At 43.7% G+C, this 23,981-nt stretch overlaps 1 protein-coding gene across 10 annotated transcripts in view; it reads right to left on the bottom strand.

The window, feature by feature from the left end:
* LOC124036401 (phospholipase DDHD2-like) overlaps positions 1-22,805 on the bottom strand; it is a 36,068-nt gene extending 13,263 nt beyond the window's left edge. For 5 of the 10 annotated variants that reach the window (XM_046350954.1, XM_046350957.1, XM_046350956.1 and 2 more), the window contains exons 1-13: positions 22,569-22,786; positions 21,753-21,982; positions 19,278-19,470; positions 18,812-18,999; positions 18,277-18,366; positions 17,988-18,108; positions 17,684-17,773; positions 17,163-17,304; positions 15,878-16,086; positions 9,951-10,018; positions 8,932-9,051; positions 8,766-8,861; positions 8,436-8,630 (exon numbers count right to left, since the gene is read on the bottom strand). In XM_046350954.1, coding sequence (XP_046206910.1) covers positions 8,436-8,630; positions 8,766-8,861; positions 8,932-9,051; positions 9,951-10,018; positions 15,878-16,086; positions 17,163-17,304; positions 17,684-17,773; positions 17,988-18,108; positions 18,277-18,366; positions 18,812-18,999; positions 19,278-19,470; positions 21,753-21,902 — 1,662 coding nt within the window. In that variant the 5' untranslated portion in view covers positions 21,903-21,982; positions 22,569-22,786. Of the gene's footprint in view, positions 1-8,435; positions 8,631-8,765; positions 8,862-8,931; positions 9,052-9,950; positions 10,019-15,877; positions 16,087-17,162; positions 17,305-17,683; positions 17,774-17,987; positions 18,109-18,276; positions 18,367-18,811; positions 19,000-19,277; positions 19,471-19,892; positions 20,315-21,752; positions 21,983-22,568 lie in introns of those variants that run through there. The other 5 variants (XM_046350948.1, XM_046350949.1, XM_046350953.1 and 2 more) reach the window with 5 other exon arrangements.
* Between the last annotated feature and the right edge of the window lie 1,176 nt (positions 22,806-23,981).

Genomic DNA, 23,981 nt, shown 5'->3' on the forward strand with positions numbered 1-23,981 from the left:
ACAGCTGCTACCACTGCTGCTGCTACAACTACTGCTGCAACTACTGCTGCTTCAACTACTACTACTGCTACAACTACTACTACTGCTGCAACTACTGCTGCTGCAGCTACTACAACAACTAATGTTGCTGCTACAACTACTATTGCTACAACTACTACTGCTGCTGCTACAACTACTGCTGCTACAACTACTGCTGCTGCAACTACTGCTGCTACAGCTACTATAACTAATACTGCTGCTGCTACAACTACTAATGCTACAACTACTACTACAACTACTAATACTGCAACTACAACTACTACTACAACTACTACTCCCACTACTGCTGCTGCAACTACTGCTGCTAAAACTACTGCTGCTACTACAACTACTACTGCTGCAGCTACAACTACTACTGCAACTACAACTACTACTGCTGCTACAACTACTACTGCTGCTACAACTACTGCTGCTACAACTACTGCTACAACTACTACTGCTACTGCAACTACTGCTGCTACAACTACTGCTGCTACAACTACTACAACTACTACTGCTACAACTACTACAACTACTACTGCTGCTACAACTACTACTGCTGCTACAACTACTACTGCTGATACCACTACAACTACTACTGCTACAACTACTACTGCTGATACCACTACAACTACTACTGCTGATACCAATACAACTACTACTGCTGCTACAACTACTACTGCTACAACTACTACTGCTACAACTACTACTGCTGCTGCTACAACTACTACTACAACTACTACTGCTGCTGCTACAACTACTACTGCTGCAACTACTGCTGCTACAACTACTGCTGCTACATCTACTGCTGCAACTACTGCTGCTGCAACTACTGCTGCAACTACTGCTTAACTACAACTACTGCTGCTGCATCTACTGCTGCTACAGCTATTGCTGCTACAACTACTACAACCCTGCTGCTGCTACAACTACTACTGCTACTACAACTACTACAACTACTACTACAACTACTAGAACTACTACTACTGCTACAACTACTACTGCTGATACCACTACTACAACTACTACAACTACTACAACAACGACTACTGCTGCTACAACTACAACTGCTACAACTACTACTACTGCTACTGCAACTACTGCTGCTACAGCTACTACAACGACTACAACTGCTACAACTACTACTGCTGCTGCTACAACTACTACTGCTACAACTACTACTGCTGCTACAACTACTACTGCTAATACCACAACTACTACTGCTGATCCCACTACAACTACTAATGCTACAACTACTGCTACTGCAAATACTGCTACAACAACTACTGCTGCTGCAACTACTGCTGCTACAGCTATTGCTGCTACAGCTACTACAACTACTACTACTACAACTGCTACAACTACTACTGCTGATACCACTACAACACCTACTGCCACAACTACTACTACATCTACTGCTGCAACTACTGCAACAACTACTGCTGCTGCTACAACTACTACAACAACTACTGCTGCTACAACTACTACTGCTACAGCTACTACAACTACTACTGCTGATGCTACAGCTACTACTGCTACAAAACTACTGCTGCTGCTACAACTACAACTACTACTGCTACAACTACTGCTGCAACTACTGCTGCTGCAACTACTGCTGCTGCAACTACTGCTGCTACAACTACTGCTGCTACAACTACTGCTGCTACAACTGCTGCTACAGCTACTGCAACTACTGCTGCTGCTACTGCTACAACTACTGCTGCTGCTACTGCTGCTACAGCTACTACAACTACTACTGCTGCTGTTACAACTACTACAACTACTACAACAACTACTGCTGCAACAACTGCTGCTACAGCTACTACAAACTACTAATGCTACAGCAACTACTGCTGTTACAGCTACTACAACTACTATTGCTGCTACTACTGCTGCTACAACTACTACAACTACTACTGCTGCTGCTACAACTACTACAACTACTGCTACTACAACTACTACTGCTGCAACAACTGCTGCTACAACTACAACTACAGCTGCTACCACTACTGCTGCTACAACTACTGCTGCAACTACTACTGCTGCTACAACTACTACTACTGCTACAACTACTACTGCTGCTGCTAACTACTGCTGCTACAACTACTGCTGCAACAACTACTGCTGCTACAACTACTACTGCAACTACTACAACTACTGCTACTACTACTGCAACTACTACTACTACTACTAATACTGCAACTACAACTACTATGCTACAACTACTACTGCTACTGCTACAACTACTGCTGCTACAACTACTGCTACAACTACTACTGCAACTACAACTACTACTACAACTACTGCTGCTGCTGCTACTACTGCTGCTACAACTACTACTGCTACTGCTACTGCTGCTACAACTACTACTGCTGCTACAACTACTACTACTGCTACAACTACAACTACTGCTGCTACAACTACTACAACTACTACTACTACAACAACTACTGCTGCTACAACTAACTACAACTGCTACAACTACTACTGCTACAACTACTACAACTACTACTGCTGCTACAACTACTACAACTACTACTGCTGCAACTACTGCTGCTGCTACAACTACTTGCTACAACTACTACTGCGCTGCTACAACTACTACTGCTACAACTACTGCTGCTACAACTACTGCTGCTACTACTGCAACAACTACTACAACTACTACTACAACTACTACTGCTACAACTACTACAACTACTACTACAACTACTACTGCTGCTGCTACAACTACTACTGCACAACTACAACTACTGCTGCTACAGCTACTACAACTACTACTGCTGCTGCTACAACTACTACTACTACTGCTGCTAAAACTACTACAACAACTACTACTGCTGCTGCTACAACAACTACTGCTGCTACAACTACTACTACTACTGCTGCTACAACTACTACTACAACTACTACAACTGCTACTGCTGCTGCTACAGCTACTACAACTACTACTACAACTACTACAACTGCTACTGCTGCTACAACTACTGCTGCTGCTACAACTACTACTGATACTAGAACTACTACTACTGCTGCTACAACTACTGCTGCTACAACTACTACTGCTACAACTGCTGCTGCAACTACTGCTGCTACAACTACTACTACAACTACTACTACTACAACTGCTACAATTACTACTGCTGATACCACTACAACACCTACTGCCACAACTACTACTACATCTACTGCTGCTACAACTACTGCTGCAACTACTGCTGCTGCAACTACTGCTGCAACTACTGCTACAACAACTACTGCTGCTACAACTACTACTGCTGCTGCTGCTACAACTACTGCTGCTACGACTGCTGCAACTACTACTGCTGCTGCTACAACTACTACAACAACTACTGCTGCTACAACTACTGCTGCTACAGCTACTACAACTACTACTGCTGCTGCTACAGCTACTACTGCTACAAATACTACTGCTGCTGCTACAACTACTACTGCTACAACTACTACTGCTGCTAAAACTACTAATGCTGCAACTACTGCTGCAACTACTACTGCTGCAACTACTGCTGCTACAACTACTACTGCTACTGCAACTACTGCTGCTGCAACTACTGCTGCTGCAACTACTGCTGCTGCTACTGCTGCTACAGCTACTACAACTACTACTGCTGCAACTACAACTACTACAACTACTAAAACAACTACTACTGCAACAACTGCTGCTACACTACTACAACTACTACTGCTGCTGCTACAACTGCTGCTTACAGCTGCTACAACTACTACTGCTGCTACTATTACTGCTGCTGCTACTACAACTACTACTGCTGCTGCTACAACTACTACTACTACTGCTAAAACTACTACTGCTACAACTACTGCTGCTACAACTACAGCTGCTACAACTACTACTGCTACAACTGCAACTACTGCTGCTCAACTACTACTACTGCTACAACTACTACTACTGCTGCTGCTGCAACTACTGCTGCTGCAGCTACTACAACAACTAATACTGCTGCTACAACTACTATTGCTACAACTACTACTGCTGCTGCTACAACTACTACTGCTGCAACTACTGCTGCTACAGCTACTATAACTAATACTGCTGCTGCTACAACTACTAATGCTACAACTACTACTACAACTACTAATACTGCCACTACAACTACTACTACAACTACTACTCCTGCTACTGCAACTAACTAAAACTACTGCTGCTACTACAACTACTACTGCTGCAGCTACAACTACTACTGCTGCTGCTACAACTACTACTGCTGCTACAACTACTACTGCTGCTACAACTACTGCTACAACTACTACTGCAACTACTGCTGCTACAACTACTGCTGCTACAACTACTACAACTACTACTGCTACAACTACTACAACTACTACTGCTGCTACAACTACTACAACTACTACTGCTGCTGCTACAACTACTACTGCTGCTACAACTACTTCTACAACTACTACTGCTTCTGCTACAACTACTACTGCTACAACTACTGATGCTACAACTACTGCTGCTACAACTACTACAACTACTACTGCTGCTGCTACAACTACTACAACTACTACTGCTACAACTACTACAACTACTACTACAACTACTGCTGCTGCTACAACTACTACTACAACTACTACTGCAACTACTGCTGCTACAACTACTGCTGCTACAGCTACTACAACTACTACTGCTGCTGCTACAACTACTACTACTACTGCTGCTAAAACTACTACAACAACTACTACTGCTGCTGCTACAACAACTACTGCTGCTACAACTACTACTACTACTGCTGCTACAACTGCTACTGCTGCTGCTACAGCTACTACAACTACTACTACAACTACTACAACTGCTACTGCTGCTACAACTACTGCTGCTGCTACAACTACTACTGATACTAGAACTACTACTACTGCTGCTACAACTACTGCTGCTACAACTACTACTGCTACAACTGCTGCTGCAACTACTGCTGCTACAACTACTACTACAACTACTAGTACTGCAACTACTGCTGCTACAACTACTGCTGCTAAAGCTACTACAACTACAACTGCTCCTGCTGCAACTGCTGCGACAGCTACTACAACTACTACTACTACAACTGCTACAACTACTACTACTACAACTGCTACAACTACTACTGCTGCTGCTACTACTACTGCTACCACTAGAACTACTACTACAACTACTACTGCTGATACCACTACAACACCTACTGCTACAACTACTACTACATCTACTGCTGCTACAACTACTGCTGCAACTACTGCTGCTGCAACTACTGCTACAACAACTACTGCTGCTACAACTACTACTGCTGCTGCTACAACTACTACTGCTACAACTACTACTACAACTACTGCTGCTACAACTGCTGAAACTACTACTGCTGCTGCTACAACTACTACAACAACTACTGCTGCTACAACTACTGCTGCTACAGCTACTACAACTACTACTGCTGCTGCTACAGCTACTACTGCTACAAATACTACTGCTGCTGCTACAACTACTACTGCTGCTAAAACTACTACTGCTGCAACTACTGCTGCTACAACTACTGCTGCAACTACTGCTGCTACAACTGCTGCTACAACTACAAGTACTGCTACAACTACTGCTGCTACAGCTACTGCTGCTGCAACTACTGCTGCTGCTGCTACTGCTGCTACAGCTACTACTGCTGCTACAACTACTACAACAACTACTGCTGCTACAGCTACTACAATTACTACTGCTGCTGCTACAGCTACTACTGCTGTTACAGCTAATACAACTACTACTGCTGCTACTACTACTGCTGCTGCTACAACTACTACAACTACTACTGCTGCTGCTACAACTACTACAACTACTACTGCTGCTAAAACTACTACAACTACTGCTGCTACAACTACTGCACCTACTACTACAACTACAGCTGCTACCACTACTGCTGCTACAACTACTGCTGCAACTACTGCTGCTTCAACTACTACTACTGCTACAACTACTACTACTGCTGCTGCAACTACTGCTGCTACAACTACTGCTGCTGCAGCTACTACAACAACTAATGCTGCTGCTACAACTACTATTGCTACAACTACTACTGCTGCAACTGCTGCTACAACTACTGCTGCTGCAACTACTGCTGCTACAGCTACTAAAACGAATACTGCTGCTGCTACAACTACTAATGCTACAACTACTACTGCTACAACTACTGATGCTACAACTACTGATGCTACAACTACTACAACTACTACTGCTGTTGCTACAACTACTACAACTACTACTTCTGCTGCTACAACTACTACTACTGCTGCTGCTACAACTACTACTACTGCTGCTGCAACTACTGCTGCTACAACTACTGCTGCTACTACAACTACTACTGCTGCAGCTACAACTACTACTGCTGCTGCTACAACTACTACTGCTGCTGCTACAACTACTACTGCTGCTGCTACAACTACAACTACTGCTGCTACAACTACTACAACTACTACTACTGCTACAACTACTACTGCTGCTACAACTACTACTACTGCTACTGCAACTACTGCTGCTACAACTACTGCTGCTACAACTACTACAACTACTACTGCTGCTACAACTACTACAACTACTACTGCTGCTGCTACAACTACTACTGCTGCTACAACTACTTCTACAACTACTACTGCTGCTACAACTACTGCTGCTACAACTACTACAACTACTACTGCTACAACTACTGATGCTACAACTACTGCTGCTACAACTACTACAACTACTACTGCTGTTGCTACAACTACTACAACTACTACTGCTGCTGCTACAACTACTACAACTACTACTGCTGCTACAACTACTACAACTACAACTACAACTACTACTGCTGCTGCTACAACTACTACTGCAACTACTGCTGCTACAACTACTGCTACTACAGCTACTACAACTACTACTGCTGCTGCTACAACTACTACTACAACTACTACAACTGCTACTGCTGCTGCAACTACTGCTGCTACAACTACAACTACTAGAACTACTACAACTGCTACTGCTGCTACAACTACTGCTGCTGCTACAACTACTACTGCTACTAGAACTACTACTACTGCTGCTACAACTACTGCTGCTACAACTACTACAACTGCTGCTGCTGCAACTACTGCTGCTACAACTACAACTACTACTACTGCAACTACTGCTGCTACAACTACTGCTGCTACAGCTACAACTGCTCCTGCTGCAACTGCTGCGACAGCTACTACAACTACTGCTGCTACTACTGCTGCTACAGCTACTACAACTACTACTGCTGCTGCTACAACTACTACTGCTGCCGCTACAACTACTGCTGTTACAGCTACTACAACTACTACTATTGTTGCTGCTACAACAACTACTACTGCTGCTGCTACAACTACTACAACTACTACTGCTACAACTACTACTGCTACAACTACTACTGCTGCTACCACTACTACAACTACTACTTCTGATACAACTATTGCTGCTACAACTACTGCTGCTACTACTGCTACAGCTGCTACTACTGCTGCTGCTACTACTACTGCTACTACAGTCTACTGCTGCTGCTACTACTGCTGCTACTACTACAGTCTACTGCTGCTGCTACTACTACTACTGCTACTATTACAACTACTGCGATGACTACTACTACGACAACAACTACTACTACGTCAACTACTACTACTACGGCGACTACTACTGCGGCGACTACTACTACGGCGACTACTACTACGACTACTACTAGTGGTGTTACGACTATTACTACTACTAGTACTACTGCGACGACTGCTGCTGATCCGACGATGACTACTGCTGTGACGACGACGACGACTGCTGCTGTGACGACGACGACAACTGCTGCTGTGACGACGACGACTGCTGCTGTGACGACGACGACAACTGCTGCTGTGACGACGACGACTGCTGCTGTGACGACAACGACTGCTGCTGTGACGACGACGACAACTGCTGTTGTGACGACGACGACAACTGCTGCTGTGACGACGACGACTGCTGCTGTGACGACGACGACAACTGCCGCTGTGACGACGACGACTGCTGCTGCAACGACGACTGCTGCTGCGATGACGACTACTACTATGACTACAACTAATGCTGCTACTACTACTACTGCGACGTCGACACTACTACTACTACTACTACAGATCACACCAATCAGACAGGGCAGCAGAGGTGATGATACCTTGAGAGCAGTGTTTCAAGAGTAGAAAGTTAGTTGTCACTGAGTTAGTTGTCTCCGAGTTACCACTGATTTAGTTACCACTGATTTAAGTTACTGCCAAATTATGACTGAGTTAGTTACCAATTAAGTCACCACAGAGTTAGTCACTACAGAGTTAGTTACCACAAAGTACACCTTGCACGCAACCCCAGGTAGTGGGTATGTGTCTTTGTGTGTTTGTGTTACCTGTCCAATGCCCACGTCGAAGTATTCGTAGTCAACGGCGCTGGTTATGGACTGGGCTCTGAGAAACTGCTGTCGGCGTGCTGACGCCTCTGAAGACTGGTTGCCAAAGCTAACCGTGGGAGAGGGGGAATCTTCGGAGGGGTCTGGAAGGGCCTGCAGCCCGGGGGCCAAAAGCACCGTTCCCTGCCGACCCTCCTACACACACACACAAATATGTGACAAAGAACAATAAATGAGAATGTTAAATATCTGACGTTTGCAGCTGAGACTCCACTGCATGAAAGCGCTGCACACACAGATACAGTACTTTGTGACCTTATGAACCCTGACCTGTAGGAAGTGTCTCTTCCGTATGAAGCTGAGGATCTTCTTCCTCGGTCCCAGAGGGATTCCGAGCTCTGTCAGGTCAGTTTCGTCACACATAGCCTGAGGGAAGACTGGGAGATTAGCGCACGCAGACAGACAGGCAGGCAGGTACGCACTCACACAGTCTCACCAGTGAGTCAAGGTCTAGGTCCACGCTCTGTAGTGTAGCCAGGTGCTCCTGGAGGCCCATTCTGCATAGAGCCTGCTCCAACGCATCACAGGTCAGAGGGCAGGGGTCACGGTTACGACCCTACAGGCCAGACGAGGGGTGTTATCATGTTATAGAACATAAATATAATGGGATAGTCATTACATTCATACACTGTGATGTCTATAGCATTAACAAAGTGGCATCTAGACCTTAATTGCACTTTACAGCAGGATGTATATCACTAAGAGGCCTACAGTTCCCCCTAATATTGAGAAGACGTGAGCTATGTAGTACATTTACCGCAACAGAACCGCACTGCTGTGAGATTATGTCACGAGAATTTTCAATCCCAATGATTATAACTACAATTATTTAAGCTTTGACCAATCCCCGAGGTTTGTAAGACTCTGGGTTTAATAATAATTAGGCTAAGACTCAGCTTCAGCAAAAGGTCCGTAAAGTTTATTCAGAGAACGTTCTAAAGTCCAAAATGCAAAGACATGTAATTTTATAACTCCCATCCACCAACTAGTAACACGCACACACACACAGACAAACACACAGTAGGTGGGCTGTATCTTTCCCCACAGTCCTACTTACATGCACACACAGACACACAAACAGTAGGTGGGCTGTATCTTTCCCAACAGTCCACATTCCTCGTTTATCACTACCAAGCTGGCAGTTCCATGCCGTTCCCTCCCTCCCTAGATTAGAGGGACCTTGGAAGGAGCCTCTTTCCTGTTGTCCTTTGTTCTTTCAACTCTCACACCACTACACAGCAACACAATGGTCCAGTCACACATATTATGGAATTATGACGACTAACACATTTCATACAATTATATGATTTCAGGGTGGAAGCCTTCAGTCATTACTTTAAACATATAAATTCCCTTATCAGATTATAAAAGATCTCTGTTACCTGGAGTTTAGCTTGAGGTGTGTGTCAGGTATGTAATAATACTGAGTCTCTGTCATGGCAAAAACCTGGTTACCTCATCTCTGTCTGCCTCTCCTGATCCTGTCTTCTGATTGGTCAGCAGATCAAACAGGATCAGCGAGCCTGTAGGGGCATCCAAGGTCATTCAATAAAGGTCACAGTTCAAGATAGGCCAATCCTGTATAAGATGTACGATTCCTACAGGTGGTGTTTCTAGACACTTGCATCATTTGAATGAATTCTAATTAGAATGGTTGTCAAATCATATTTTGAGGAGGACAGTTGACAAACTGTATCATACAAATGAAACCCTTGCCAACAACGTGTGTGGGTGTGTGTGTTTGTTCGCACCAATTTTCTTTGTACAAAAATGTATTTTAAATTAGTAGGCCCTTGTGTTCTTACAGCAAAGAAAAGAGACTTCAAATAAAGTGCTAAATATATTTTCTGCAGATTTCTTAGTGCCATGTTTTATTTTCTGCTAAATCCTTTGGAGGGCAGAATTTGAAGAAAAAAAGACGATACTAGACGCCAAAATGATATCACTGCAACAAAAAAAGAAAGCGGGGAGAAAGACTGATTTCCCAAAATTCTGGGAGGGGTTTCGTTCCCAAAATAACAATGTTTTATAGAAAAACAACAAAATTGGATGTTCTAAGTCCACAACAATGCTTAAAACCACATCAAGGGACAATTTGAGGTCTGCGAAAAATCTGAGGAATGTATATTTTTTGTGTAGACAACCTTTATTTCAGATGTGCACCAGCCAGACAGTTAGCTAGCGGTGTTTCTGCAGCACACATGCGATGGGAGTTTTCAAAACAAATGGCCACTTGATTGATAAAAATAATCATGATTCTGCCAAGTAGGCATAGGCTACTTTGTAGTTACCCTTTAATTGCCTTTCTATCTACCCGAAAAAAGTTTAGGCTATCATTAGCATCGCCATTACGGTTACACAAAGTGGTAGACATTTACAGTATATAGGCCCTACAGGCACCACACACAGCGGGGCTCGACATTCAGGTAAATCTGCCAGTGGCACACCAGGCCAGTGCCAACTGAAAGTTACTGGCCCAAATGAAAAAATCTATACTGGCCAGGGTCAGTATGATGCATGCATCATTTTAATAGCAGGGGATTTTATCTTTCATTTGCGTGGTGAGCAAGTAGCCTATACAGGATTCATAAATACATTGGCAGGTCAAATTCAAGGACTTCTTCAAGCACTTAATTATCATTTTCAAGGACCTACATTTGATATTGAACTGTTTTAACTGTTTTCACACATTTTATTACATTACAGCTTTATTGTCAAATTGATTGAATGCATTTTTCTCCTCATCAATCTACACACACAATACCCCATAATGACTAATTGAAAACAGGTTTTTAGAAATACCTTATTTACATAAGTATTCATACTCTTTGCTATGAGTTTTGAAATTTAGCTCAGGTCCATCCTGTTTCCATTGATCTTCCTTGAGATGTTTCTACAACTTGATTGGAGTCCACCTGTGGTAAATTCAATTAATTGGACATGATTTGGAAAGGCACACACCTGTCTATGTAAGGTCCTGCAGTTGACAGTGCATGTCAGAGCAAAAACCAAGCAATGAGGTTGAAGGAATTGTTCGTAGAGCTCCGAGACAGAATTGTCAAGGCACAGATCTGGAGAAGGGTACCAAAACATTTCTGCAGTATTGAAGGTCCCCAAAAATACATTGACCCCATCATTCTTAAATGGAAGAAGTTTGGAACCACCAAGACTCTTCCTAGAGTTGGCCGCTTGACCAAACTGAGCAAATCGAGGGGGGGATGGGCCTTGATCATCCAGACAGAGATCCAGAGTTCCTCTTTGGATATGGGAGAACCTTCCAAAAGGACAACCATCTCTGCAGCACTCCTCCAACTCCTCTGTAAAATGCACAACGGCCTGCTTGACGTTTTCAAAGAGGCATCTAAAGGACTCTAACCATGAGAAACAAGGTTTTTATGTCTGATGAAACAAAGATTCTGAATTAACCTGAATGCCAAGCGTCACATCTGGAGGAAACCTGGCCCCATCCCTACGCTGAAGTATGGTGGTGGCAGCATCATGCTGTGGGATATTTTTCAGCAGCAGGGACTGGGACACTAGTCAGGGAAAGATTGAGAGAAAGATGAACAGAGTAAAGTACAGAAAGATCCTTGATGAAAACCTGCTCCAGAGCTCTCAGGACAGACTGGGGCGAAGGCTCACCTTCCAACAGGACAATGACCCTAAGTACACAGCCAAGACAATGCAGGAGTGGCTTCGGGATAAGTCTCTGAATGTCCTTGAGTGGCCCGGCCAGAGCCCAGACTTAAACCCGATCTAACATATCTGGAGAGAAGTGAAAATAGCTGTGCAGTGACGCTCCCGATCCAACCTGACAGAGCTTGAGAGGATCTGGAGAGTAGAATGTGAGAAACTCTCCAAATACAGATGTGCCAAGCTTGTAGCGTCATACCCAAGAAGACTTGAGGCTGTAATCACTGCCATTCGACAATGTACTGAGTAAAGGGTCTGAATACTTATGTAAATGTGATATTTCAGTTGTTTTCTTTTTATACATTTGCAAAAAGACATTATGGGCTATTGTGTGTAAATTGATGAGGGGAAAATTCAATGTAATACATTTTAGAATAAGGATTATTTTACATTCTAAAACGTCAGAATAATGTGGGCATTGCCTGACTAAATAGTCATGCTCCCGACACAATCACAACTAATGGAGTCTGTCCATGTGGTATCTAGTCTGTCTTGCTATTTGAGATGTTGAAGAGATATTGAGGGGTTACTGTATGTTTTAAAACGTAAAAGAGACGAAGAACCGGGTTCTGTTTGTAATGCAACACTTTGTATGGACAACTATGTTGAAGGCAACATTCGATGTCATCTTGCTCATAATAACCGCACATGGTTTTACGGCAACACACTAGCACAACACACTTCAATAGAAACGTCGGAAAACAAACGAAAGCACCTAACGTTACATCTCTCATAAAAACTGACCAGAAATGAAATCATGGAATAATTATATTGGAGCGGTAGAACTTTTAAATCGGCGACTAACTTCAATGACTTTTCAAGGACCAAAGAGCCTAGACTAGAGAAATGTCTTGATTTTCAAGGTAGGCAATCTCATTATGAGTGAATTGTGCATGCAAATATTCAACCAAGACTGAACTTTATAAATACCTGGCTTGCATAGCCATTTTTGCCTTAACATTTATTAGTAGATACTGTATCATAACTTGGAAAATCTTTCGTACCCTTTCCGCTGGCGATCTTTCCTCCACACAACAACCAGCTGTTTCAGGCTGCGTGCTCTCTCTGCCCGACAGACTATCTATAGCAGGTGTGAACAACTTAAAATGGGGTTGGGGCCACCAAAAAATCTGAACTCCTCAAGAAGGGCCGCAGTTAATTTCCTGCAATTCAGCACATTTTGCCATGGAGCATAGAATTTTGGGGGGCAGTTTTATAGCAGGTTTGCAGCAATTCTGCACATTTTGCCATGGGGCTGACAGAAGATTTAGCAATTGTACAACTCATTTAATGTAATTGTATTAATTTTGCCATGGGGCAGAGAGAATAATAAGCAGTTGTACAGATAATTTCCAGCAATTCTACACATTTGGCCATAGGATGTAGGTGCAAATGTTTGCAGTTTTTAATATGATAACTGATGATCAATGGGCCCCACCCCGGTCGGCAATTCGACCATGCTTACTACAAGTTTAAACAGATGGCCGCTAGACTAATTTACCAATCCAAAAACGTTTTGCTGACATGGGCTAATTTAGTGACTGCTGATGCACAACCAAATTGCACCTTGCGTATTTTATTATTCAAACTTTCAATAGTAAGCTGAGACCACGACTGAGTTCATCAATTTAAAAAAAATAACCTAATAATAATTTTTAAAAGAATAATGTTATATTGGACAATTTAGCCACTACAATATATACAGTACCAGTCAAAAGTGTGGACACACTTTTTCTTTATTTTTACTATTTTCTACATTGTAGAATAATAGTGAAGACATAAACTATGAAATAACACATATGGAATTATGTGGTAACCAGAAAAGTGTTAAACAAATCAAAATATATTTTATATTTGAGATTCTTCAAAGTAGCCACCCTTTTCCTTGATGACAGCTTTGCACACTTTTGGCATTCTCTCAACCAACTTCACCTGGAATGCTTTTCCAACAGTTTTGAAGGAGTTCTCACATATGCTGACAACTTGTTGGCTGCTTTTCCTTCACTTTGCGGACCAACTCAGCCCAAACCATCTCAATTGGGTTGAGGTAGGGTGATTGTGGAGCCCAGGTCATCTGATGCAGCACTCCATCACTCTCCTTCTTGATCAAATAGCCCTTACACAGCCTGGAGGTGAGTCGGGTCATTGTCCTGTTGAAAAACAAATGATAGTCCCACTAAGCCCAAACCAGATGGGATGGCGTATTGCCTCAGAATGCTGTGGTAGCCATGCTAGTTAAGTGTGCCTTGAATTCTAAATAAATCACTGACAGTGTCACCAGCAAAGCACCCCCACACCATCACACGTCCTCCTCCATGCTTCACGGTGGGAACCACACATGTGGAGATCATCCGTTCACCTACTCTGCATCTCACAAAGACATTGCGGTTGGAACAAAAAATCTCAAAATTGGACTCATCAGACCAAAGGACAGATTTCCACCGGTCTAATGTCCATTGCTCGCGTTTCTTGGCCCAAGCAAGTCTCTTCTTCTTATTGGTGTCCATTAGTAGTGGTTTCTTTGCAGAAATTCATCATGAAGGCCTGATTCAGGCAGTCTCCACTGAGCAGTTGATGTTGAGCTGTCTGTTACTTGAACTCTGTGACGTATTTATTTGGGCTGCAATTTCTGAGGCTGGTAATTTGAATGAACTTATCCTTTGCACCCAACTCTGGGTCTTCCTTTCCTGTGGCGGTCCTCACGAGAGCCAGATTCATCATAGCGCTTGATTGTTTTTGTGACCAGCACTTGAAGAAACTTTCAAAAGTTGTTGAAATGTTCAGAAACAGGATGCACCTGAGCTCAATTTCGAGTCTCATAGCAAAGGGTCTGAATACTTATTTAATTAAGGTATCCGCTTTTATATTTTATAAATTTGCAAAGATGTATAAAAAAAGGTTTTTGCTTCATCATTATGGGGTATTGTGTTTAGATTGAGGAGGACATTTTTTTTTTGTTTAATCCATTTTTGAATAAGGCTGTAACGTAACAAAATGTGAAAAAGGGAAGGCGTCTGAATATTTTCCGAATGCATTTTGTGTGTGTGTGTATATATTTATTTATTTGATAAAAAAATATATATTGGCATGCCTACAAAAGAGGGGCCAAGGGTCGCATGCAGCCTGTGGGCCGCCAAATGCCCATCCCTGATCTATAGGCTGTGTGTGTGCAGTGTGCATGTGATAAATACAATAGACTAGGTTAAAAATAGCAATATTACAATCATTTTTACACTGGCCCAAGCAGCGCCTCACAGGGATGATCTACTGGCCCGAAACCCCCCCATCTTCATATCGAGTCCTGACTGACACACACACACACACACACACACACACACACACACACACACACACACACACACACACACACACACACACACACACACACACACACACACACACACACACACACACACACACACACACACACACACACACACACACACACACACACACACACCTGTACCGTTGCTGCCTCTTCAGAAAGTTGGTTTATTTTTGGTCAATTGCACATTACTGTTTCAATAAATCATGATGATAAAGCAAATTATAATGTGACCAGGTTAAACAATTTCACTGGCACCCTTGCAAAGAAAAAATGTGTGTTGCACTCCCAAGTCAAATGGTCGCAAATGCTGTTTTGATCACACTATCGAACCCTGGTGTGTGTGCATGGCTGTGTGTCTCACCCAGGCTGTGTCCAACCACAGACACTGCTCCAGTGAATTCTGGGTGTCTGTGTTTGAACAGTGAGTGGAGCTTGTTAACCTCGGACGCCACAGTGTCCACTATGGTCTGGCAGTAGGTAGGACTGTTGTAGAAGAACAGGTCGAGCAGAGTGTCATTGGTGAAATGTCTCAGACGACTGATACTGGGGAGAGTGATCCTCTGAATGTCCCTGAGAGATAGGGGAAAGAGAATGGGAAGAGAGGGAAGAGAGAAAGAGAAGGGGGGAGAGGGGAGAGAGAGAGAAACATGGAGGTTGGGGAGAGAGCAGTGTGAGGGGGAAAGAGAGAAGGGGATGAGAGGGGAGGGAGGGGTGAGGGGGAGAGAGAGAATGGGATGCGAGGGGAGCGAGAAAAGGGGATGCGAGGGGACAGAGAGAAGGGGATAAGAGGGGACAGAGGGGGTGAGAAGGGGAGGATAGGGGAGAGAGCAGGGTGAGGGGGAAAGAGAGAAGGGGATGAGAGGGGAGGGAGGGGTGAGGGGGAGAGAGAGGATGGGATGAGAGGGGAGAGAGAAAGAGAAGGTGGGGGAGAGGGGGAGAGAGAGAGAAAGGGAGGTTGGGGAGAGAGCAGGGTGAGGGGGAAAGAGAGAAGGGGATGAGAGGGGAGGGAGGGGTGAGGGGGAGAGAGAGAATGGGATGCGAGGGGAGAGAGAAAAGGGGATGCGAGGGGACAGAGAGAAGGGGATAAGAAGGGACAGAGGGGGGTGAGAAGGGGAGGATAGGGGAGAGAGCAGGGTGAGGGGGAAAGAGAGAAGGGGATGAGAGGGGAGGGAGAGGTGAGGGGGAGAGAGAGAATGGGATGAGAGGGGAGAGAGAGAATGGGATGAGAGGGGAGAGAGAAAAGGGGATAAGAGGGGACAGAGAAAAGGGGATGCGAGGGGACAGAGGGGGTGAGAAGGGGAGGATAGGGGAGAGAGATGGGTAAAGGGGGGGGTTAAGAGGAGGAGAGAGAGGAGGGGTGAGGGGGAGTGAGATGAGATGAGATAAGGAGAGTGGAGAGAGGAGGTCGGTAGACAAGAGATAAAAATATTAGTAAAAAATGCAGTACTAGATACTGGTTGACTAGACTGAGGATGCTTGTGTGTGTGTGTGTGTGTGTGTGTGTGTGTGTGTGTGTGTGTGTGTGTGTGTGTGTGTGTGTGTGTGTGTGTGTGTGTGTGTGTGTGTGTGTGTGTGTGTGTGTGTGTGTGTGTGTGTGTGTGTGTGTGTGTGTGTGTGTGTGTGTGTGTGTGTGTGTGTATTCTTACTCGTCTACTCCAGTGGCGTCTCCGTGTAGTGCGCTGTGCCAGTTGACAGGTAGGAACTCCACTCTGCCCACCCTGCCCTCTTCCTGACCTCTCCTGTAATGGCTCCCCAGTAGGGATAGGGACGCACTCCTGAAGTCATTCACTATACAAAGAGAGAGAGACCGTTAATACACACATACACACACAGAAAGGCATTCACACACACACACACACACACACACACACACACACACACACACACACACACACACACACACACACACACACACACACACACACACACACACACACACACACACACACACACACACACACACACACACACACACACACACACACACACACACACAGACCATTAACACACAGAGATAGTTGACACACACAGACACAGAGACCGTTAACACACGCATACACACACAGCCACAAACACAGTCAAACAGATGCATTGACACACACACACACACACACACACACACACACACACACACAACACAGTCAAACAGGCACACACACACACTCACCACACTGTATGATAGATCTGAAGCGTATATCACAGGCGGGGCCGATGCCGTGAACCATGAATACCAGGTGATCTATTGTCTCTGGTTCACCTGGATAACACAAACAAACAGGCCTTCAGTAGAGCAGGACGCATGTCTCTCACACACACGGAGATTAGAAACTCGCGCACACACCAAAAAAGGTGTTTAGTAATGTAGGACAGATATACTGAAAGTAATCCATTATCCTAAATGGTTTTGAGACTGACCAGAGGTCAAACAGTAAATATATCTCTCACACACATATATACACACACACACACACCGTCAGGTATCTCTGTTGTGATGTTGTCGACACCCCTCTTGACAGTACGTGGGCGAGTCTGCTCCGAGGGAGAGGAGACCCACTCGTCCTGCAATGTGATTGGCTGGTACTGCATGATCAGCTGACCATGGAAGGGGGGTTAGAGGTGGAGAGAAAAAGAGAGAGAGTAAATACAGGTTGAGGAGATGCTAAAAACATGACACCCCATAACTAATGCATCCAAACTTAGCATAGCATGAGTCAGTCCCATTGGTGTAGTACAGACATGAGGAGCGGTCAGCATTCTTACTTTAGGGTTGTGCAGGATGACTGTCTCTCCTGAAGGAAAATCCAGCTTCCTCTTCCACTCATCTAGAGTCACTGCTATCATATAGGCCTCCTGACAGACAGACAGACAGACAGACAGACAGACAGACAGACAGACAGACAGACAGACAGACAGACAGACAGACAGACAGACAGACAGACAGACAGACAGACAGACAGACAGACAGACAGACAGACAGACAGACAGACAGACAGACAGACAGACAGACAGACAGACAGACAGACAGACAGACAGACAGACAGACAGACGGACAGACAGACGGACGGACAGACGGACGGACGGACAGACGGGGGGATTACACAACTTAGTAGTGCTGTAATAATATTGTAGTTATGTACTATTGTTGTTGTAATGGTGTATTAGTGTTGTAATGTTGATTATGTTGTAGAAATGTTGTACCAATGGTGTAATAATGGGGGTACTGATGTTGACATGATGCTGTAATAACATTGTAGTGATGTTACAGCACTGCCAGGGTAACGTTAGAGTGTCGTACCTCCAGGTTGGTGCTGAACTCCTCCGGGTAGGGCATGTATCTGGTATCTTTATCTCCTTTATAGAACCAGGTACAGCGTCGCACCTCTGACGGGCCCTGCTCCCAGTACACCGCATACCTCTGCCGCTCCCGAACACGCACGTCATACCTCTCCCCTTCTACTGCCACCACCACCTCCTCCTCTCCTGCTAAACACACACAACATACACAACACATACAACATACACAACATACACACACAAATATTCTCAATGAACACAGATTACACTGATACAGAGACCGTGTGAGTATGTGAGTGTGTGTAGCCTATTCCTCTCATTTCTGCCAGCCGCAGGGACTGACCCAGTGGGCAGCAGACCAGAGAGGGCTGTTATGGTGATATCTGACAGTTGTTCAACACACACTCTCTCCACCTCTCTCTCGCTACGTCTACCTCTTTCTGCTGCTCTCCTTCTCTCCCACTCACCGGTAGACAAGGCATGTTCCAGTCTCTCCGAGTCCTCTCTGCTGAAAGGGAGCCACATATCCTTGGAGTCGACACGGCGACAGTAGAACCAATGGGGTTGCACGGGCTGGTACAGGGGCGGGGCTGGCTCCATGTCAACCAACTCGAAGGAGGAAGTGGAGGAAGGGGAGGTCTCCTCCACCACTCCTGACACCTGCAGGGGTGAAATCATCAACATGACATCATCATACTGATACCTGAGGTGTAATGGTGCTTTCAAGACAACTCAGAAACTCGGAACCTCTGAGTGAAAATGTGCATACCTTTCCGAGTTGCCTTGAATGCAGCATGAACGCGACTAGAATTCTGTATTTACACATGCACATACAGTAAGAATCAACACTGGATAAACAAATAGTATAAATAACCGTCTGTGTGTGTGTATAAATATAAATAACACTAAGCTCTGTGAAACACAGCAGCTACAGTAGCACCCACCTGATCATTTAGTGATCATTCACCTTCACTGGGAAAGTCTACTTTAAGACCCCTATAACCAGGAGGTCTCTGTAGAGATCCATAGTTTCTATTCTAGGGAGGTAGTATCGTCACAACCCCTGACGTAGTTCGACCTACCTTCCCCTCCACTCAGCACAGTCTCTCCACAATCACACCATTCTACAGTTACATCCAGGAGCTTCAATAATTAAACAGCAGCCAAGCAGGGCTTCGGTTGTTCCTTTTTCCTGTAGCTCCCACTGGTCACTGATCCTCAGGAGACGAGCAGAGACGAGTCCAGGACAGAGCACAGCGTAACGGACCTCTCTCGGGCTAAACAAACCCTGCTTTATTCTCTCTACTGCAGCAAGCATCTCCTCTCTCCTTTGCCTTTCCTCTGTTCCGCTCTTCTTTCCTCTCCACTCTTCCCCTCTATTTTCCAATTTTCTCCTCTATTCACAGCTAACATGGGCCCGGGCTCGGCCCCAGTGTGTGAAAGAACAGCACAAAGGTTGGATCTCTCTGTACCTCTGGAAGGGAGATTGACATCCTCACATCACGTGCTGTGCTAGAATTCTGTACGCAAAAGGAGATTCTGCGACAGTATTTTCCACAGCCAAACCTTTAAACTCTGGGTTGCGAAATAAAATCTCTGATTTGTGCTGTTAAATCTTCCGTTGCCTGGGCAATAATTTTATTATTGTGACACCAATGCAGATTTTACACAACTTCACCATGACATTGTTCTTCTAAAACAGATTCCGTAATGTGGCTTCAGGAATGAACCAGGAATGTTTATGGGAAGGTTCTTCCTGTTAGCTGCCCAAACAGGAAGTCTCCTTCGGCTCGCAACTGAGTTTTTAACCAAACTAATAAATGACCTGTACCCGCTCACACAAATTGGCTTTTGCCAATCATGACAATGCTTCTGAATAGACCAACACTATAAAAGTGTCAACTGTATGACTACCTCTCCCTTCCTAACCTCTGTTGTGTGTTGGCAGTTGGCACAGGCCCTAAGGTAACTGCAGGACATATAATTCTTATTGTAACATTAGCTCTGTGGGGCAGGAGAATGTAACAGTTGACTTTGAGCAAGGGGACCAGAGCACACACACACACACTAGAGCAGGGAGACTATCGGAGGGGGCATAGTTGTAAGAGGCCGGGGAGGGGCCTAGCAGTGACTGACATTAGTCAAGTGTTCACTGACAAGACAAGCTGCCTTATAGGGCCTCTGCTATAGAAGTGTTATGGGAGGAGTAAATACCACCAGTACACGCTGTATTCCCATTGCCTATAGTGTGATAACATTACTGTTCACTTGTGACATTTGGGGATTTTTTTGGCCTTTCAGAATCTGTTTTACATCAGCCAGGTCTGATGTATTTGTGGTTATAGACTATCAGGGGATTTCTACTGGGTTATTGGAGAGTGACAGGGAAGCCTGATAACAATGGACATTGCCCCCATATTGAACTAAATGTAAGTGATTAATTAAATATAATAACAGAATATTCACATACAGGTTTCGCTTTCCTTGATCATTCATTTCAAAAGTTTGTCCTGAAAATCAACTGCTTCAACAAATATTTAATATGCAGTATATAACGACATGTTTGATGTTTTATTTACAATATGTATATGTGTATAGACTACACCTAACATGGAATAGAAGAGGCATTTGAATTTCATTGAATTTAACTGAATTCAATTCTATTTCCTTAAATTCAAATTAAATTCTATTTCCTTTTAATTCAAATTGCAATTCTATATTCTGTTTAGTACATCAATTAAAATGTAATTAAAATTTGATAATTAAATTGGAATTCATGAAGCATTCTCAATTCAAACCTGAATTGAGCCCAACCCTGACACACACTTTACTGATTATGCCGTCACAGAACTGTACACAGTTGCACAGTACACAGTTACACAGTACACAGTTACACAGTTACACAGTACACAGTTACACAGTACACAGTTACACAAACTTACCTGCTCCACAGGCGTGTTCCCATCCAGAAGTGTGTGCGCAGGTGGGATCCTGTCCAGAGGTGTATGTGCAGGTCTGTCTGACAGGTCCTGAACAGTGATGGTGGGGGAAGGCTGTGAGTGCCCCCCCTCTGGCCCCAGGCCCTCTGACATCACCCTTACTGCACAGCCCTACACAGAGAGAGAGTTGGGCACTGAGGCACACTGAGGTACTACTGTAGCTAACTGAGGACCTGAAAGAGAAATAATAACAACAAAACCATCATGTTAGCTCATCTGTGGGCACTTTGTTTTATTAGACCTTTATTTATTTAGCACTAACTAGAGATACACAAGAAAGTAACGGAACCCATGCATGGTATCTATTTCGGATTAGATCCGCAATAGTCCAAATGGTGACGGAATAGTGCTGGTTCGTTATTATTTGCTGGTTCTTTACTATTATGGCAGCGCGTTAACGTTATAGGTTTCTCTTGTAGGACGGAAAGAGAAGAGCTGTCAGGAGTACAGGTCAAATTGTTGGCTTTTACTAGAGGCTCATGACGGTGATGGCGAGATAGCTAACTAGCTAACATTAATGAATAAAGACCATCTGGCATACGCCAGTCAGCCACCAATCTGGGATAGCTTGCTTAGCCTGGCTGCATGTTTAGCTAATATCGCTTGATTAGATGTTTTTGATTATTAGCTAACTATTACCTACAGGAACACTACACTCTTAGTTAGCCAGCTATAACGGATTCTCCTCAGTTAATGTAGCGCCAGTAGTAGCTAGCTAGCCAGGACGGAGAAGGCAGTCAGAAAACAACATTAACTGACCTGCTGCTGCTGGACTAGGTGGTCGGGGGACTCACATAGCTCTTCTACTGTTATTACATTACAGACGTAACAACCTATCACTCCACCAAGCACGGTTGCCAAATCAATAAAACTGTGTAGAAACGGTTGAAACAATCAAAAGCTAGCTAGCTAGCTAGATAGCTATCAAACTACCTAATGTGTGCGGTCATCTCTCGGTTGTGTAGTTGTAGAGAGGCTGTCCTGTCACTACTGGCGATGTTAAAAAAAAAAAAAGGTTTTATTGACAACAACTCAATACAGGAAGAACATGTGGGAACGCAAGTATATATAAATAATATACAATGGACAATTGGACTAAGGGGCACAATATCACATTACACAAGGGCCTTAAGGGACATACATACACTTATTATTCTAACAGCTTTTTTTGTTAGTATAGTATTTAATTTGTCTTAAAATATAGTTACATTTATTTTTGTACGTTAAGAAAATGTGGTGTTTTGTTTGTAAATTTACATTTGTGAATATGAAATTTGTCCAAAAGAATAATGAAATTAATTACATAAAATGTTTCAGCTTATTTCTATCGTAGGTAAAGAATCCAAGCAGTACATCTCTCCATAATCGTGTAAAATCGTCATAAATGTGTTCAATTATAAATCTACTGATGTCTTGCCACAGTTTTCTTGCATGAATACAATGCCAAAAAAGATTCAACACTGTTTCTGGGTGGTCATTACAAAAGGAACTATTTGATTTGATGTTTTCCTTACACTTCTTCATATAATGGTTGGCAGGATAATATTAATGAATCATTTTAAAGGAAACGTCCTTAATTTTGTTAACAAGTAGGTATGTGTGTGGCAACTTCCAAACTTTTTTCCAACAGATATTATCAATAAATCTATTCCAATAAGGCATGGTATAGATAGATACAACATCCTGCTGAAACACGGTTCGTATCGCTTTGTTGTTGAATGGACCAAAAGAGAAACACATTTTTCCTACTGATGAGTCAACAGGGTCAATGGAAGGTAGGCTCTGAGGGTCAGGTCTTGACACGTTCCTGAATAATAAAGCAACACCTGAGCATCTAAAACAATTGCAAAATCTTTAGGTGTTTCAGGGACCTTGTAAAGTGATAAGAATACCATATAACTAAGTAAAAGACCCTCTGCATTTACCAGTTGGCTCAATTCCACATAGAAGTGGGTCTTCTTAGGAATTGTTTTATCCAATTGATCTTAAAAGTATTGTTAAAGGTAGTAAAGTCCAGAAAATCCAGCCCACCATTCTCATAAGTATTCATTAGAACAGTTTTCCTAATGAAATGGGTACGATTTCTCCACAGAAAATTGAAAATGATCTGGTCTATCTCCTTGCTTATTTTACCGTCAAGATATAAAGATAGAGATACCTTCAGCCTTGGTT

The sequence above is a fragment of the Oncorhynchus gorbuscha genome, linkage group LG05 (genome assembly GCF_021184085.1).
Source record: "Oncorhynchus gorbuscha isolate QuinsamMale2020 ecotype Even-year linkage group LG05, OgorEven_v1.0, whole genome shotgun sequence".
In the NCBI taxonomy this organism is placed as follows: Eukaryota; Metazoa; Chordata; class Actinopteri; order Salmoniformes; family Salmonidae; genus Oncorhynchus; species Oncorhynchus gorbuscha.